The sequence below is a fragment of the Phyllobates terribilis genome, unplaced genomic scaffold (genome assembly GCF_046119375.1).
Source record: "Phyllobates terribilis strain yellow unplaced genomic scaffold, ASM4611937v1 Scaffold_7__3_contigs__length_470593459, whole genome shotgun sequence".
Classification (NCBI taxonomy): domain Eukaryota; kingdom Metazoa; phylum Chordata; class Amphibia; order Anura; family Dendrobatidae; genus Phyllobates; species Phyllobates terribilis.
Genome location: NW_027362767.1, coordinates 401,479,521 through 401,498,520, shown reverse-complemented (window position 1 = coordinate 401,498,520; position 19,000 = coordinate 401,479,521). Strand labels below are relative to the sequence as shown.

The following is a 19,000-nucleotide window of genomic DNA, read 5'->3' as shown; positions in this document are numbered from 1 at the left end:
GAAACCTCTTATAAAAAAAGTTTCTTAATTTGTCCAAAAACTAGAAACAGTCGTATATCTCCTGGTGGAGGCAGCAATATGCTCTTGACACAATGGGCATTTTACTAAATATACATAGAGATTAAAGGGGTTGTCCAAACTCAAAAAATGGAGCTCCCATGGGCAATTTGGAGCCCCATCTTGGGGGTATGTGGGGGGTCACCGACCAGCAAGTTATCACCTGTCCCGTGAACTCACTGAGATAAGATGATCCCATTAAAAATCAGTTTTTAATAGCTCATGATATGCATCAAAAGGATATGAGCGACTCTTCCCGGGAACCTTGGTGGCCATGGTGGTGGCATTTTTCGGAAATTCATTGGTAAACCTGCACTGAGATCAAATCTGGCAATGTCTCAGCTCTTACTGATATTAATCTGTGGTTTTTGCTCTTCACAGTGACCCCCAAGCTCTGAATGACTTTCTACATGGATCAGATAAGGTGAGAGCGCACACTGGGATATTGCGATTGTAACGCAAGTAAATTTACTTCTGTACAACAGACAGAAGGAGAAAATATCTCACTGTGGAGAACTGCATGTATCTGTACAAAATCTCATTGCTTTTCAACTGTGTAATACTTCATTTTCCCTGCGGGGGCAGTGCTGGGAAACTGACTACTTGCTATTAGGTTTCACCCAATCGATTTGAATTCCAAGCAGCTGGCCTGTCTGTGCTCAGCCAATCATGAAACCCTTCTCACCAAAGCTGATCACCCAAAAACCAGCACTTCTATATAGATTTGTAGTGCCACAGCAGAGTTTCTTAAATTTCCTGTAGTGAGAAGTGATTATGATCAGATCCTGTTTGTATTTTATCAGTATCATAAAAAAAATGTTTCCCCCTTTTAATTTTACTAGATTGATGGAGACGATCTGCTGGATAACACGGGAGATGCAGCAAGTGCCTTCTTCGTGGGCACTGGGGTAAGGGGTTTAACTTTTTTTTTTCCTTCTTATCATCATTATCACTGGTTTGGACCCTTCTGTTCAGAAGTAGAAGATCTGATATTGGGTTGGATTTCTCTCCCCCATAATGGCGCCACTCTTATTCATGGTCTGTGTTAAATCCAATATTGCACTGTTTCTGGAGAAATAGGAGACCCTTTTATTATAGCCTTGGACAACCCTTTGCAATCTTTAACCCCTTAATGACTAGACCCGATCACGTAGAATGACAGCAGACTTTTTCCCGAGCTCGTAAAAAAAAAAACCCTTTTAATGGCGAGCCGTAATAATGTAGTTTTTGCCTCTCCAAGTCTTAGCAGCTATAATTTTGACATTTTTAATTGGCGTACTATTTACGACCCTTTTTTTTTTATTGCAGGAGAGGTTTATTTTTTGGCACAATTTGGGTGTACATATGTATAATATGGAATCTTCCCACTCCATCACATTCCCAGTATCAGTATTTATCCAATGATTTTGCTATCAGTCCTGTTGAGACCAGCAGTTCTATAAGCGATCACAGGCAACAATGTCACAAGTTTCCCTTACGGAACAATAAAACAAATCTGACTTTGTGTTTTGCCCATCTGCTTCTTCTTGGGGATTTCCTCTATTTCCCCAAGAAGAAGCCAATGGGCGAAACCCAGGGTTAGGTTGAAGCTGGCGAGCCACATGTTTGACATATTAAATAAGTGTTTTTAACTCATTTATTCTTGTGAGTATAATAAAAAATCTAATTAGAAGCTAATTGTCTGGCAGTGCTGTTCTATATCGATGAAGGTATTGTTGGAGGTGATTTTTTTTTTATTAATACTTTTCAGGTTTCAATAATATCTTTTATTATGTCCTAGTCATGAACATTTGATTAAAAGCTAGGATCGGAGCTTCCTCTGATCACCTTTGCAAGACAGAAATTTGCTATGTTATAGCTCAGTCTCAGAGACAATTTGCTTAGGGAGCCATAAACCTCCAGATGTCGTCGCTGCAGGTGAAGGGCCCACAGACAGTGGCCATTTTAGGGTTAAAAGTTCCACTTCTTTTGTGCAATTATTATTTTTGTTCCTGATGACTTTGTTCTAATATGTTTTTATGCTTTTCAGCTTCATGTTCAGGAAACTTCGGGGAACCATTTAACCACAGAACCAAACCCCCCAGCTGGTGGTGTAGATTTGGACTTTTTGCCAGATGACATCCTCGGGTCTCCATCAGGGGCTGGCGCCAGCCTCACCACTTCTGACCAGCCATGCGACATCCTCCAGCAGAGTTTACAGGAGGCTAATATTACAGAACAGACTCTTGAAGCCGAGGCAGAACTGGACTTGGGTTCTTTCCAGCTCCCCACTCTGCAGCCAGTGGTCCCGACGGCTCCAGATGGGACCCCTCAGATATTTTCTGGTGGTGCAGACCTCATTGGACTTCAGCAGCCGGCAGTGCTGACACACCAAGCTCTTGTTCAGCAGTCTGTGGGGGCAGATGTGGTCAACAAGGCAATCAGCGTACAACCTTTTATCCAACAAGTCGGCCTCGGTAATGTTACAATTCAGCCCATCTCCAATCTCCCAGGGCTGCCCAATGGCAGTCCTGGGGGAGCATTGGGGATCGGGCAAATACAAGTGGTGGGACAACAAGTCATGGCCATTAACCAGCCTGGACAACAGATTATTGCCAAGCCAACGCAGGTGGCCAATCTGCCAGTGGGTAGTTACCTGGCAGGTACCACTCAGGAGCAGCAGCAGGTCACATTAACATCAAGTGGGGTGTCTCCGCAGAACGCTGGGTTGGTCCTACAAAACAAAATCCCCACGGTGGCCACCACACTGAATGGTAATTCCATGTTCGGCAGTGTGTCGGCAGCGCAGTGCACTCAGTCCCTCACCGTTACTTCCAGTCTGAACAGCCCGGTTATAATACAGCGGACTCCAACTCCAATACAACCCAAACCGGCTGGTGTCCTCCAGCAAAAGCTGTTCCAAATCTCACCCAAACCATTCACTCCCAATAATACAACCCTCACCATCCAAGGGGACTCGTCGCTGCAGCAGCAACAGAAAGGTCAGCAAAACCTGACATTCATGGCTGGAAAACCCGGTCAAAATGTTGTCCTCTCCAGCTTTCCCCAGGGCCTTCCTGCCAATATGTTTAAGCAGCCTCCTCCGCAGCAGCAGACACTGGGCAAACCCATGAGTGTCCAGCTACTAAACCAAGGCAGCAGCATAGTCATCCCGGCTCAGCATGCCCAGGCTATGCTGCAGGGACAGAACCAGTTCCTCTTGCCGGGAGCTTCAGCCGTCCAGCAGCTTTCTGCACTGCAGGCCAACATGGGTGGCCAGATCTTGGCTGCTTCCCACCCAAGTGGACAAGCCCACATCATTGCCAGCCAAGGTCCAGGAGGCCAAATTCTCAATCAGGCCCTTCTTACCAACCAGAACCTTGCTAGCCAGCTGAACTTGGGGCAGGTCCTCACGTCTCAGAACGCGCACGGCACAGCTCACATACTGTCTGCACCCATCCAGCTCCAGGCTGGACAAGTTGGCCAACCTACGTTGTTCCAGATGCCAGTCTCCCTGGCCAGTAGTCTGAGCACCCAGAGTCAACCTGCAGTAACCACGTCTCTTAACCAAGCCGGGCAAACGGTTATCCAAGGAGTGACTTTGCCCAATCAGGTGGCCATGTTCAACACCCCCGAGGGTCTTGGTCAAGCAGTGAGCATCCAACAAGCCACGACGGGAAGCAGCCAGAGCCCGGGTATTGTGCAACAAGGCGCCAACCTCCTGTCCAGCAACGAGCAGACTTCCATATTGACCGTCCAAACGACACAGCAGCCATCGCAAGGACAAGCCCAGCTCCAACTGAATGTACAGCAACAGCCACAGCCTTTACCACCTCCGCCCCCGCAGCAGCCGATGCCCAGCCCCAATCTTGAGCCCAGCCCTGACAAAATAATCCTTAGCCAAGCCGTGCCAGGAAATATCATCAGCGCCGACTCCATGCAGATGTTCCTCCAGCAGGTGAGCACCCAAAAATATACACCCCCTTATAATATCAGGCTAGCAACTAATACCCGCAAGGCTAGGGCTACCTGTCTGACTCATTAGGGGGCGGTATTGAGCTCTATACTGAGAGGTAAGGCCTGTGCCATGAGTGCTAGGATGGATTACAGCATCTCTTATTGCTCATTTGTTGGGCCGTGCATGCTCTAATGCCGCTTTTACTATTAATACGTTGTTTCTTCTTCTTTTATTTGTGCTTTTTCGTTAAAGACTTTTTTTTATATATATATCCTTTTAGGTATTGGCTAAGTTTTGTGACTTTTGGATATGACCCAAAACTGCTTTGTGCCGTATCCAAGGGCCCAAACCTGACAAGTAGAGAATCTCCTGGCCTAAATTCTATCGAATGGGTGGAGGAGGGGACACCGGAGTTTAGCTGTGCTCAGTGGTGCCCCCTAGTGGCCAAATTGTGTATTACATGGTAAAAAAAAAAAAAAAAAAAATATGATTATAGCCAGTCCTGAGGTCTATGTTACTGCCTCCAGTTATGGTAAAAGTGATAACAAATGACGTTCTGTGTGAGTGACGGTTGCCAATGTTGGCCATTGCAGAAGGAACAGCAACAGCAGCAATATTATGAAGTGACGTTGAAACCACAGCAGGAAAGCAGCCTGGTGCAAACCTCTGCCGCCCCTCAGCTCTCTATGCCTGTGTACAGCATAGCCGCCTCTGGCAGCACTATGAGCAGCAGTACCTCCAGCAGCAGTAGCGTGCCCGCCTCCGTCATAGTGAGCAGCAGCGCCGGATCCGTAGCCCAACCCAACCGTGACTTGGCCCAGAACCATGCCACGACACCGGAATCCAAAGGACACTTACCTCATTTCCCTACCAGCCAGTCTCAGCAGGCTATGTCCTGCCAGGTAGCCACTACCCCAAATTCAGTCTGCTTTCACCTTAATCCTTTTTTTTTCTGGCTTCTTCCCCCTTCTAATTTTCTTTCCCGTAACCTGTGGGTGGCAAATTTCCTTTTACTTTACTGTCAATAATGAAGTCCGGACTGTGGATATCGGGCATCATGGAGATTGCAATTGCACAATGATTGCTGATTGCCCCCCAAGCTTATAAATGGCCGCTGATAAAGGGACTTTCATCAAGATGGGGGCGTCTTTATGGCATTCCCACGCGCTCCTTCTTTTTTTTTTTTTTTTCTGTCGATCTGTCCCTATTCATATTTCAAACCTATAGGTGGCGCTGGAGGAATGTTTTCTTCCTTCTGGAGAAGACCTCATTTGCATTTTTTTCCCCCATTGAGCATTGCTGGGTCCCTGCAAGGAGAGTAACATCTTCTATAAAAGTAATTTTTACAATAATTTACAATTTTTAAAAAGGAGGTTTCCTGGTTTAAAAACAAACAAAATCCCTGTCCTCAGGTACAGTTTGTTAAAATAAAAAATCTTTATTCACCCTCCAGCACTGAGCAAACAGGGTCTGTTATTATCTACAGTTAAGACGTAATGTTATCAGTGCTGCAACCAATCTGGGAGCTCTGCTGAGATCCACGATTGACTGCAGCACTGACAGCATTAGGTCAGCACTGCAGATAATATCAGTGCTGCAGCCAGTCGGGGATCTCAGTAGAGATCACCGATGTGTTGCAGCGCTGGACCCGGGGAGGTGGAGTAAATACTAGATTAAGGCCTCATTCAGATGTGTGATCATTGAAAACGAGTTTTATCCGTGTTTTTCATTGATGGCACTTGTACCTGTGGTAGTCTATGGGACCATTCACATATCCGATTTTTCCCTCGGACTAAGCAGTCCACACCAAATATCGGCGACATGTCCGATTTTGATCCGAGGGTAGGATCAAAATCGGCAATGCAAGTCAATAGGTCTGTGAAAAAAATCGGACTGCACATGGGTGACATCCAATTGTGATCCAATTTTCATGGACAGTCTAATCAGCGTCGGACCAAACTCTGGTCAGCGTCGGACCAAACTCTGGTCAGCGTCGGACCAAACTCTGGTCAGCGTCGGACCAGAATAATCTGTCTGATTTTCTCATAAGTAAAAAAAAAAAGTCAAACTTGTGAATGAGGCCTAAAAATAAAAAAAAAATCTGCGGTTTACTTCCCCCCCCTCTGGGTCCGGTGCTGTAATTAATCGATGATCTCAGCGGTTAACTCTGCTGAGCCCACTGATTGGCTGCAGTGGCAGATACTCAGCACTGGACCCTGGGCAGGGTGAGTAAAGCACAGTTTGATTTAAAAAAAATCAAAAAAAATCTGTGCCTGAGGTTGGGGGTGTTTCTGAAGCCGGGAAACCCTATTTGTTGTCACCCAGTTTCCCAAGTCCTGACGCTGCCTTAAGAACCTGTCCCTGCTCCTGGCCATGGAAAGTCAGCAATCATTGCAATGAGCGGCACATGTAGCGAGGCACGGACCCCTACCCCTGGTACTGCGGCTGGCATTTGGGGGTCTCTCTTTTCCTCCTCTTCAGGTGGCTCCTGCTTGCACATGATTTTTTTGTACCGTTACTAATTTCTTACCCCCTAAACGCTGCTGCTGTTCTCTGGTTGATTTCCCCTCTTCTCGCCTCTCCTCGCTCGCACACTCTGCCTCCCTGTTCTTGTCGGTCGCTGACTCTTCCTGTGTCTTGTGTGTCCTGATCTGCTGTGTGTGGGGGGTAAAGCTTGGAAAATACCGGGGTGTAACGATAAGTCACTCGTCCCTCTATACAGACATGCTGTAGCCTTACAAGTGCTTACATGCTATTGTCCACTGTTACAATCCACTTTAAGCATATGGACACCTTCAGGGGCATTTTTTTTTTATTTAATTGCATGTATTATGGGCTAAAAATAATTTTTGCAATTTAATTTTATGAAAAATGTTGCATCGTTTGCCTTCTTTAGCCTCTATTGCACAAGAGTTAACTAAAAATCAGTCAGTGAGCTATTTTTCTTATAACATATCTTTTTCTGAGCTTCTCTGTGACGATTTATGACCTCATTAAAGTTGAGCTGAACTTTACAGTGATAAATCTGCACAGATGGAGCTCACTGACAGCTGCTCGGATAACTCATTTCTGCAGTCGACTATGCAAAAGAGCTCATAAAAGTAAAAAATGATTTTTTTTAAACAGAAAATGCATCCATTTAAGCTAAATAAAAAAGTCCCCACTGGTGTCCGTATTCTGCCGAGAATATGGACATCTTCAGGGGTATGTTTTTTTTTTTAAATTTTTCTATTTAAGTGCTTGTATTTTTGCAAACACAAAATCCCCAAAAAATTAGCTTTATGGTTTCCTGAAAATGATGGAGCATTCGGCTTCTACAGCCTCTATGTATCACTGTACCAACTGTAATTATGACCACATCAAAGCCCGCTTAACTTCAATGTGGTTCTAAATCGGCTTAGAGGATAAATTACGAATCTTCCCACATTTAAAGGGCATTTTCAGTTTCTGTTCCCTGGATGGAGTTTGTTTAAAAAAAAAATTTAAAAAAAAGACTGAGCTTTACTAACCCTTCTCGGGTCCAGCATAGTCTCTGCCGCTCCTCCTGCTGTCTGTTATTGTCTTCAGAGTTGAAAGCAGGAGCTTTGATTGGCTGCAGCGCTGTCACCGTGAAGTCACTGCTGCAGACAATAACAGACCCTGGCAGAACTCTGTATTGGACCCAGGGAAAGTGAGAAAAGACCCTGTTTATTTTTTAAACAGGAAATGGGGTTTTTCCAGTTTAACTCGTTCTGCAGTTTGCTATGTACAGTGATGCACAGAGGCTGTAGAAGTCAAACGGTACAAAATTATGAATGAAACCCTATTGCAAAAATGACATTTCGCCAAAAATACACTCAGATGAATAGCAAGAAAAGCCGAAGGTGTCCATATCCAATCTGTTTTTTCCCTGTTATCAGCCGGTTGGGGCGGGGGGGGGGGGGGGGGGATATATGGCCAGTTGGAACAATGGATATTCTGAGAATCGACAGATTCTATAGCTATTTGGCATCATGCAGATGTTTTGGGGGTGAGTGCATGAAATGCGTTGTCCCCATTCACGTCGGCCATTGTCTAATCTTCTCCTTTTTATTCTGTAGATTCCGGCCGGACAGCAGAAGCTCCCCGGAGCCTCGCCTTCCCATACACTACCTCACCCTCCCAGCCCTCAGCTGCAGGCCTCTGCCGCCCACCACTCACAGATGCAGTCCCCTCACCAGTCGCGCCCTCCATCCCGGCCGCCGTCACGCCCACACTCCAGGCCTCCATCCCAACCTCAGAGCGTTCCCCGTCCTCCGTCGGAGCCCCTCTCCCGCTCCTGTACTCCTCAGATGCAAAACCTATTTGTCATCCAGAACCAAATCTCCTCTTCCCCTCACGGTTCTTCCCAGCACCCGCTGCGTCCTCCTTCTCAGCCTCAGGTACAGACGCCTTTTCCGCCTCACCAGCCGATGGCCAGCGACATCCCGCAGACCCTGTCGTCCCCGCAGCAGCACGTTCAGCTCCAGGTGCAGCTGGGCGCTACCCAGCCGGAGCTTCGGGCAGGGGTCCCGGTCTCCCTGCAGGCCACACCACCCACGTCAGAGTCCCAGACGCATACTTTTCCCGTGCAGTTCCAGACCCAGACCCCTATTAAAGGCCAGACCCCCGGGCAGCCCATCCACCTGACCCCTGAACAGCAGCGCACCTTCCAGATGACCCCCGGACAGTTCCAGGCGTTGACATTGTCCAATGCTCTGCCCCAGCAAAAACCGCTCTTGGAGCGATACCAACAGGTGAGATGAGCGGTTATGTCACGTCTATGAAATACCAATTCTGCAATAACTTTTCTTACCGTTCCTCTCTTATTCCTCCTGTAAATGATGGAAAAAGTGACAGCTGAGGATGCAATCTTGCCCAGAGGATGCATCCATTTACACTCCCGTTGCCGGCATTAATTGAGCAGCGTCGGGACTATGACAAGGGCAATGGTAGCACTTTATTAAGACATTTCCAGGAAGAGCAACAGAGGAACATATTGTCATTCAAGATTTAATCGCACCTTTCTTGTCCTGCAGATGCAGCAAAGCTTAATGTTGCCGGCTCAGCAGCAGCAGCAAGGTGGAATACAGGCAGCGCCAGCGATCGGCTCGCAGTTCACTGGTCAGACGTCTTCAGTGTTGATCAGTAGTCAGGGGCAGCCGTTACCTGCTCAGGCTCCTCTGCACTGTCACTCCCCTGGGCAAGTATTGGTCCAGCCCACCCAAGTGGTGCACAGCGACATGAGCAAGGTGCAAGGTGCGAGCATCCCCCAGGCGGCTCAGCTATCAACACTAATACAGCAGCAGGCGGCATCCGTTCTCATGAAGACGTCCGGTGAGAACTTGCATAAGCCACACAGGGATAACATTTAGCCCAAAGTTTAAAGTTTTGTTGTTGTTTTTTTCTTTTCCAAAATTGCAAAGTATTTGTAGAAACGGAACTTTTTGCAATTTACTTACAAAGGGATTTCAGATCCTATAGTTTACTGCTAGTTGCCTAAATTACCAGCCACCTCTGCAGTTTTATCAGAGGTGGCCGGTCTTCTAGGCAAGGAGCGCAGCACTTACATGTTCTTTGTTATAGATCTGGCAGCTTCAGTGCCCCTGCGCCCCTCCGATCTGCGCCCCTCCGATCTGCGCCCCTCCGATCTGCGCCCCTCCGATCTGCGCCCCTCCGATCTGCGCCCCTCCGATCTGCGCCCCTCCGATCTGCGCCCCTCCGCTCCTCCGATCTCCAATCAGCACCCCCGAGGGTGCACAGTGCCATTGTTCCAAACTATCAATCACTAGTGATTCCCCCCTGCTGGCGGCACTCCTGAGATTAAGTAATGTCACAAACCTATTTGGGATCCATCGCTATCACTTCTGCTTGTCAAAAGTCTCCAGCGCTATGTTTTGTTGTGGCCCCTGCGCTCCTTCGATCAGCGCCCCTGCGCTCCTCCGATCAGCGCCCCTGCTCTGCTCCGATCAGCGCCCCTGCTCTGCTCCGATCAGCGCCCCTGCGCTCCTCCGATCAGCGCTCCTCCGATCAGCGCTCCTCCGATCAGCGCCCCTGCTCTGCTCCGATCAGCGCCCCTGCTCTGCTCCGATCAGCGCCCCTCTGACCTCCAATCAGCACCCCCGAGGTTGCACAGTGCCATTGTTCCAAACTATCAATCACTAGTGATTCCCCCCTGCCGGCTGCGCTCCTGAGACTAAGTGATGTCACAAACTTATTCGGAATCCATCGCTCCCACTTCTGCTTGTCAAAAGTCTCCAGCGCTATGTTTTGTTGTGTCCTGTTGGGGTATATCGGTGCTATATCCTAAAGGGTGTAATATGGGGTCCTACAAATCGATTTGCACCAACTTTGGAATTGACACCTGATATGTCCTCTGCTAATACCAATCTCTCCCGGACGCCATGTCTTACAGGCACAGCAGCCCCTGGAGCCCAAGACTCCAATGTTTACCCCAGCACCGGCGTGAAAACCCCCGGGGTGCAAGGGAAACCTGTCGGTGCAGTTCCTGTGCAGACTCCGGTAAAACGTCTAAGCGATATAATAATGAGACTGTGCTATAACCTGATTTATTGTCTCATTAGCGGAGGGTCTGCAGATTATTCAGCTCACCGCTGCCGCCTGGTGGCAGAAAAGGAATAGTAAAAAATATAACAAAAAATATTTTTTTTTCTTTCACCTGAAAGTATGAAGCCCTTGCACATACTTTAGACGTTATAACCCTCTGATGCACTGAATACACGGGGGGCCCGTTCCTGGAAAATTTTAATCAAAGGGTAAAACTACTGGAGAGTCCACAGTCCCCGCAGGGAAATTACACTACACCCACTGAAGTCCTCTTTGTAGCAATGAGTATAGCATTGACCCCAGTGTATAACATCCGGTCTATACCTCCACCTTATAGCTTTGTACACCTTTGTACAGGGGCCACCCTGATTGGGGTGCACCATGTCGTGGTTTGATGGCTTTTACTTTTTTAAATTTACTTTTTAATCAAAAACCGTGTTTACTAAGTACCGTGGTTATTTATCTGCATTGTTGATTTTTACTTACTTCCCACAGGGTATATGCTGATTTTGTTTCCATCTTAGGTTACCTCTGTATTCAGTATAATAGAACATATCCATATTCTATAAAGCGTCCGTATACAGTGCAGTACGTGTATCCTCACCATTCATATGCACCCTCCGTATACAGTGTAGACATGTATCTGCACCCTCCGTATACAGTGTAGACATGTATCTGCACCCTCCGTATACAGTGTAGACATGTATCTGCACCCTCCGTATACAGTGTAGACATGTATCTGCACCCTCCGTATACAGTGTAGACATGTATCTGCACCCTCCGTATACAGTGTAGACATGTATCTGCACCCTCCGTATACAGTGTAGACATGTATCTGCACCCTCCGTATACAGTGTAGACATGTATCTGCACCCTCCGTATACAGTGTAGACATGTATCTGCACCCTCCGTATACAGTGTAGACATGTATCTGCACCCTCCGTATACAGTGTAGACATGTATCTGCACCCTCCGTATACAGTGTAGACATGTATCTGCACCCTCCGTATACAGTGTAGACATGTATCTGCACCCTCCGTATACAGTGTAGACATATATCTGCACCCTCCGTATACAGTGTAGACATGTATCTGCACCCTCCGTATACAGTGTAGACATGTATCTGCACCCTCCGTATACAGTGTAGACATGTATCTGCACCCTCCGTATACAGTGTAGCACATGTATCTGCACCCTCTGTATACAGTGTAGCACATGTATCTGCACCCTCCGTATACAGTGTAGCACATGTATCTGCACCCTCCGTATACAGTGTAGCACATGTATCCGCAGCGTCTGTATACAGTGTGGAGACGTGTGTCCGCATCGTCGGTATACAGTGTGGAGACGTGTGTCCGCAGCGTCTGTATACAGTGTGGAGACGTGTGTCCGCAGCGTCGGTATACAGTGTGGAGACGTGTATCCGCAGCGTCTGTATACAGTGTGGAGACGTGTATCCGCAGCGTCTGTATACAGTGTGGAGACGTGTATCCGCAGCGTCGGTATACAGTGTGGAGACGTGTATCCGCAGCGTCGGTATACAGCGTGGAGACTTGTATCCGCAGCGTCCGTATACAGCGTGGAGACGTGTATCCGCAGCGTCGGTATACAGTGTGGAGACGTGTGTCCGCAGCGTCCGTATACAGTGTGGAGACGTGTATCCGCAGCGTCCGTATACAGTGTGGAGACGTGTGTCCGCAGCGTCCGTATACAGTGTGGAGACGTGTGTCCGCAGCGTCGGTATACAGCGTGGAGACGTGTGTCCGCAGCGTCGGGATACAGTGTGGAGACGTGTGTCCGCAGCGTCCGTATACAGTGTGGAGACGTGTATCCGCAGCGTCGGTATACAGTGTGGAGACGTGTGTCCGCAGCGTCGGTATACAGTGTGGAGACGTGTGTCCGCAGCGTCGGTATACAGTGTGGAGACGTGTGTCCGCAGCGTCGGTATACAGTGTGGAGACGTGTGTCCGCAGCGTCCGTATACAGTGTGGAGACGTGTATCCGCAGCGTCTGTATACAGTGTGGAGACGTGTGTCCGCAGCGTCGGTATACAGTGTGGAGACGTGTATCCGCAGCGTCCGTATACAGTGTGGAGACGTGTGTCCGCAGCGTCCGGATACAATGTGGAGACGTGTGTCCGCAGCGTCGGTATACAGCGTGGAGACGTGTGTCCGCAGCGTCGGGATACAGTGTGGAGACGTGTGTCCGCAGCGTCGGGATACAGTGTGGAGACGTGTATCCGCAGCGTCGGGATACAGTGTGGAGACGTGTGTCCGCAGCGTCGGTATACAGTGTGGAGACGTGTATCCGCAGCGTTGGTATACAGCGTGGAGACGTGTATCCGCAGCGTCCGTACACAGCGTGGAGACGTGTGTCCGCAGCGTCGGGATACAGTGTGGAGACGTGTGTCCGCAGCGTCGGGATACAGTGTGGAGACGTGTATCCGCAGCGTCGGGATACAGTGTGGAGACGTGTGTCCGCAGCGTCCGTATACAGCGTGGAGACGTGTATCCGCAGCGTCGGGATACAGCGTGGAGACGTGTGTCCGCAGCGTCCGTATACAGTGTGGAGACGTGTGTCCGCAGCGTCGGGATACAGTGTGGAGACGTGTATCCGCAGCGTCCGTATACAGTGTGGAGACGTGTATCCGCAGCGTCCGTATACAGTGTGGAGACGTGTATCCGCAGCGTCCGTATACAGTGTGGAGACGTGTGTCTGCAGCGTCGGTATACAGTGTGGAGACGTGTGTCCGCAGCGTCGGGATACAGTGTGGAGACGTGTGTCCGCAGCGTCGGTATACAGTGTGGAGACGTGTGTCCGCAGCGTCGGGATACAGTGTGGAGACGTGTGTCCGCAGCGTCGGGATACAGTGTGGAGACGTGTGTCCGCAGCGTCCGTATACAGTGTGGAGACGTGTATCCGCAGCGTCCGTATACAGTGTGGAGACGTGTGTCTGCAGCGTCGGTATACAGTGTGGAGACGTGTGTCCGCAGCGTCCGTATACAGTGTGGAGACGTGTGTCTGCAGCGTCGGTATACAGTGTGGAGACGTGTGTCCGCAGCGTCCGTATACAGCGTGGAGACGTGTGTCCGCAGCGTCGGGATACAGTGTGGAGACGTGTGTCCGCAGCGTCGGTATACAGTGTGGAGACGTGTATCCGCAGTGTCGGTATACAGTGTGGAGACGTGTATCCGCAGCGTCCGTATACAGTGTGGAGACGTGTGTCCGCAGCGTCGGTATACAGTGTGGAGACGTGTATCCGCAGCGTCCGTACACAGCGTGGAGACGTGTGTCCGCAGCGTCCGGATACAATGTGGAGACGTGTATCCGCAGCGTCCGTACACAGCGTGGAGACGTGTGTCCGCAGCGTCGGTATACAGTGTGGAGACGTGTGTCCGCAGCGTCGGGATACAGTGTGGAGACGTGTATCCGCAGCGTCCGTATACAGTGTGGAGACGTGTATCCGCAGCGTCCGTATACAGTGTGGAGACGTGTGTCTGCAGCGTCGGGATACAGTGTGGAGACGTGTGTCCGCAGCGTCGGGATACAGTGTGGAGACGTGTATCCGCAGCGTCGGTATACAGTGTGGAGACGTGTGTCCGCAGCGTCCGTATACAGTGTGGAGACGTGTGTCCGCAGCGTCGGTATACAGTGTGGAGACGTGTATCCGCAGCGTCCGTATACAGTGTGGAGACGTGTGTCCGCAGCGTCGGTATACAGTGTGGAGACGTGTGTCCGCAGCGTCGGTATACAGTGTGGAGACGTGTATCCGCAGCGTCGGTATACAGCGTGGAGACGTGTGTCCGCAGCGTCCGTATACAGTGTGGAGACGTGTGTCCGCAGCGTCGGGATACAGTGTGGAGACGTGTATCCGCAGCGTCCGTACACAGCGTGGAGACGTGTGTCCACAGCGTCCGGATACAATGTGGAGACGTGTATCCGCAGCGTCGGTATACAGCGTGGAGATGTGTATCCGCAGCGTCCGTATACAGTGTGGAGACGTGTGTCCGCAGCGTCGGGATACAGCGTGGAGACGTGTGTCCGCAGCGTCCGTATACAGTGTGGAGACGTGTGTCCGCAGCGTCCGTATACAGTGTGGAGACGTGTGTCCGCAGCGTCCGTATACAGTGTGGAGACGTGTGTCCGCAGCGTCCGTATACAGTGTGGAGACGTGTGTCCGCAGCGTCGGTATACAGTGTGGAGACGTGTGTCCGCAGCGTCGGGATACAGTGTGGAGACGTGTATCCGCAGCGTCCGTATACAGTGTGGAGACGTGTGTCCGCAGCGTCGGTATACAGTGTGGAGACGTGTATCCGCAGCGTCCGTACACAGCGTGGAGACGTGTGTCCGCAGCGTCCGGATACAATGTGGAGACGTGTATCCGCAGCGTCGGGATACAGTGTGGAGACGTGTGTCCGCAGCGTCGGGATACAGCGTGGAGACGTGTATCCGCAGCGTCCGTATACAGTGTGGAGACGTGTGTCCGCAGCGTCGGGATACAGTGTGGAGACGTGTATCCGCAGCGTCCGTATACAGTGTGGAGACGTGTGTCCGCAGCGTCCGTATACAGTGTGGAGACGTGTGTCCGCAGCGTCCGTATACAGTGTGGAGACGTGTGTCCGCAGCGTCGGTATACAGTGTGGAGACGTGTATCCGCAGCGTCCGTATACAGTGTGGAGACGTGTGTCCGCAGCGTCCGTATACAGTGTGGAGACGTGTATCCGCAGCGTCCGTATACAGTGTGGAGACGTGTGTCCGCAGCGTCGGTATACAGTGTGGAGACGTGTATCCGCAGCGTCCGTATACAGTGTGGAGACGTGTGTCTGCAGCGTCGGTATACAGTGTGGAGACGTGTGTCCGCAGCGTCGGTATACAGTGTGGAGACGTGTATCCGCAGCGTCGGTATACAGCGTGGAGACGTGTGTCCGCAGCGTCCGGATACAATGTGGAGACGTGTGTCCGCAGCGTCGGTATACAGCGTGGAGACGTGTATCCGCAGCGTCCGTATACAGTGTGGAGACGTGTGTCCGCAGCGTCGGGATACAGCGTGGAGACGTGTGTCCGCAGCGTCGGGATACAGTGTGGAGACGTGTGTCCGCAGCGTCGGGATACAGTGTGGAGACGTGTGTCCGCAGCGTCCGTATACAGTGTGGAGACGTGTGTCCGCAGCGTCGGGATACAGTGTGGAGACGTGTGTCCGCGGCGTCCGTATACGGTGTGGAGACGTGTGTCCGCAGCGTCGGGATACAGTGTGGAGACGTGTGTCCGCAGCGTCGGGATACAGTGTGGAGACGTGTGTCCGCAGCGTCGGGATACAGTGTGGAGACGTGTGTCCGCAGCGTCGGGATACAGTGTGGAGACGTGTATCCGCAGCGTCGGGATACAGTGTGGAGACGTGTGTCCGCAGCGTCGGGATACAGCGTGGAGACGTGTGTCCGCAGCGTCCGTATACAGTGTGGAGACGTGTGTCCGCAGCGTCGGGATACAGTGTGGAGACGTGTATCCGCAGCGTCCGTATACAGTGTGGAGACGTGTGTCCGCAGCGTCCGTATACAGTGTGGAGACGTGTGTCCGCAGCGTCCGTATACAGTGTGGAGACGTGTGTCCGCAGCGTCCGTATACAGTGTGGAGACGTGTGTCCGCAGCGTCCGTATACAGTGTGGAGACGTGTGTCCGCAGCGTCGGTATACAGTGTGGAGACGTGTGTCCGCAGCGTCGGGATACAGTGTGGAGACGTGTATCCGCAGCGTCGGTATACAGTGTGGAGACGTGTATCCGCAGCGTCCGTATACAGTGTGGAGACGTGTGTCCGCAGCGTCGGTATACAGTGTGGAGACGTGTATCCGCAGCGTCCGTATACAGTGTGGAGACGTGTGTCCGCAGCGTCGGTATACAGTGTGGAGACGTGTATCCGCAGCGTCGGGATACAGTGTGGAGACGTGTATCCGCAGCGTCCGTATACAGTGTGGAGACGTGTGTCCGCAGCGTCGGGATACAGTGTGGAGACGTGTATCCGCAGCGTCCGTATACAGTGTGGAGACGTGTGTCCGCAGCGTCCGGATACAATGTGGAGACGTGTATCCGCAGCGTCGGTATACAGTGTGGAGACGTGTGTCCGCAGCGTCCGTATACAGTGTGGAGACGTGTGTCCGCAGCGTCCGTATACAGTGTGGAGACGTGTGTCCGCAGCGTCGGTATACAGTGTGGAGACGTGTATCCGCAGCGTCCGTATACAGTGTGGAGACGTGTGTCCGCAGCGTCCGTATACAGCGTGGAGACGTGTGTCCGCAGCCTCCGTGTCCAGTGTGGAGACGTGTGTCCGCAGCGTCTGTGTGCAGTGTGGAGACGTGTGTCCGCAGCGTCCGTATACAGTGTGGAGACGTGTGTCCGCAGCGTCCGTATACAGTGTGGAGACGTGTGTCCGCAGCCTCCGTGTCCAGTGTGGAGACGTGTGTCCGCAGCGTCTGTGTGCAGTGTGGAGACGTGTGTCCGCAGCGTCCGTATACAGTGTGGAGACGTGTGTCCGCAGCCTCCGTGTACAGTGTGGAGACGTGTGTCCGCAGCCTCCGTGTACAGTGTGGAGACGTGTGTCCGCAGCGTCCGTATACAGTGTGGAGACGTGTGTCCGCAGCCTCCGTGTCCAGTGTGGAGACGTGTGTCCGCAGCGTCTGTGTGCAGTGTGGAGACGTGTGTCCGCAGCGTCCGTATACAGTGTGGAGACGTGTGTCCGCAGCGTCTGTGTGCAGTGTGGAGACGTGTGTCCGCAGCGTCTGTGTACAGTGTGGAGACGTGTGTCCGCAGCGTCTGTATGCAGTGTGGAGACGTGTGTCCACAGCCTCCGTGTACAGTGTGGAGACGTGTGTCCGCAGCCTCCGTGTCCAGTGTGGAGACGTGTGTCCGCAGCGTCCGGATACAATGTGGAGACGTGTGTCCGCAGCGTCCGGATACAATGTGGAGACGTGTATCCGCAGCGTCCGTATACAGTGCATTGAAATCACACCATATGGCAGATTTCACCTTCGTGCTGGAGGTCGGTGGACGTCTGCACATCTGAGCTCTGCTTCATCTATTTGGGAGACTTCTCAGAATTTCTGTAACCGTTTTCTCTTTTCTTTTTTTCCCTCAAGGGTAAAGCTGGTGTCATCAGCTCTGTGCCAAGTATCAGTCTGGGCAAAGGCCCCCTGCAGATCCAAGTGGTTGGAAAGGGGATCCAGCAAATAGCACCCACTGCCCAGCTCCAGACTCAGCCTCAGGTAAACACCCCTGTGCTTAAAGGGAATCTCCAGCTTCTAATAGATCAGGATTCAGTGCTGACCATTACATAATGGTGATTGAACCTGTTTATTTCTGTCCCAGAGCTCCAAATCCCCTACTAGGCATAACGTATAATAGAAGCTTGTGCTTTCCTGCGGCGTCCACTAGAGGGCGCATACTGCACACAGTCTTCTCATTGAATTCAGTGGACGGCTGTATGCTGCTTACTCTTCGGCTCCCTCTAGTGGTGGCTGCACATAACCTGCATGTTATGTTTTCAACCTATATGTCTTTTTCCTATTCAAGCACGCATGTTAATAAACGCACCATCAGTAATCGTATATGGCAGATTATTAGTTGTTTTTTTTTTTAAATCCTTTTATTGAAATACCCTTTCCATTTTTAGTTTGAGAATAAATTTGGAGCCCTGAAGAAACTTCAAACACTACAGCCAAGCAAAGAAGCCTGGTGAGTGTATATACAGTAGTCAAAATAATATCATTTCAATATGACTAACCAGATTAATCACTGTTTTTAGTATAAATTATTTTACCAAATGTTAAACCATTTACCAGTTGGTGCAGTAGATTCTAAGGAAACCACCAGACTCCGCATTCATGATCTGCAGGTTTTTGCATTTGTGTATTTGAATAATTAATTGTAAGGAGGTGTGTTCAATATAATAGCAGTGTGGAGGTCAATCAGTGAGGACAATCATTCTGTGAAGAAACAGGTGGCCCTTATTTCAGGGTGAAGCCAGCACATGTTGTACATGCATTTCTCCTTGAAAGCCTGAGAAATATGGGTCGTTCGAGACATTGTTCAGTAGAACAGCGTACTTTGATTAAAAAGTTGATTGGAGAAGGTAAAACGTATAAAGAACAATGATCAACTATTCAGCTAAAATTATCTCCAATGCTTTAAAATGGAAAGAAAAACCAGAGACGTGGAAGAAAACGGAAGACTACCATTCGAATGGATCATAGAAGAGCCAGAATGGAAAAGGCTCAGCCAATGATCAGCACCAGGATGATCAAAGACAGTCTCAAGTTACCTGTGAGGACTGTGACAGTTAGAAGACGCTTGTGTGAAGCTAATCTCTTAGCAAGAAGTCCCTGCAAAGTCCCACTGTTAATAAAAAGACATGTACTGAAGCAGATACAATTTGCCAAAGAAGACATTAACTGG

The 19,000-nt window shown here is 50.3% G+C and overlaps 1 protein-coding gene across 4 annotated transcripts in view; it reads left to right on the top strand.

The window, feature by feature from the left end:
- Positions 1 to 19,000, top strand: part of BICRA (BRD4 interacting chromatin remodeling complex associated protein) — a 66,704-nt gene that overhangs the window by 37,930 nt on the left and 9,774 nt on the right. For 3 of the 4 annotated variants that reach the window (XM_073641621.1, XM_073641622.1, XM_073641624.1), the window contains 9 exons: positions 439 to 481; positions 900 to 965; positions 2,087 to 3,994; positions 4,588 to 4,896; positions 8,074 to 8,748; positions 9,031 to 9,328; positions 10,407 to 10,513; positions 17,686 to 17,811; positions 18,219 to 18,280. In XM_073641621.1, the coding sequence (XP_073497722.1) occupies positions 439 to 481; positions 900 to 965; positions 2,087 to 3,994; positions 4,588 to 4,896; positions 8,074 to 8,748; positions 9,031 to 9,328; positions 10,407 to 10,513; positions 17,686 to 17,811; positions 18,219 to 18,280 (3,594 nt within the window). The remainder of the gene's footprint in view (positions 1 to 438; positions 482 to 899; positions 966 to 2,086; positions 3,995 to 4,587; positions 4,897 to 8,073; positions 8,749 to 9,030; positions 9,329 to 10,406; positions 10,514 to 17,685; positions 17,812 to 18,218; positions 18,281 to 19,000) is intronic. The other variant, XM_073641623.1, reaches the window with a different exon arrangement.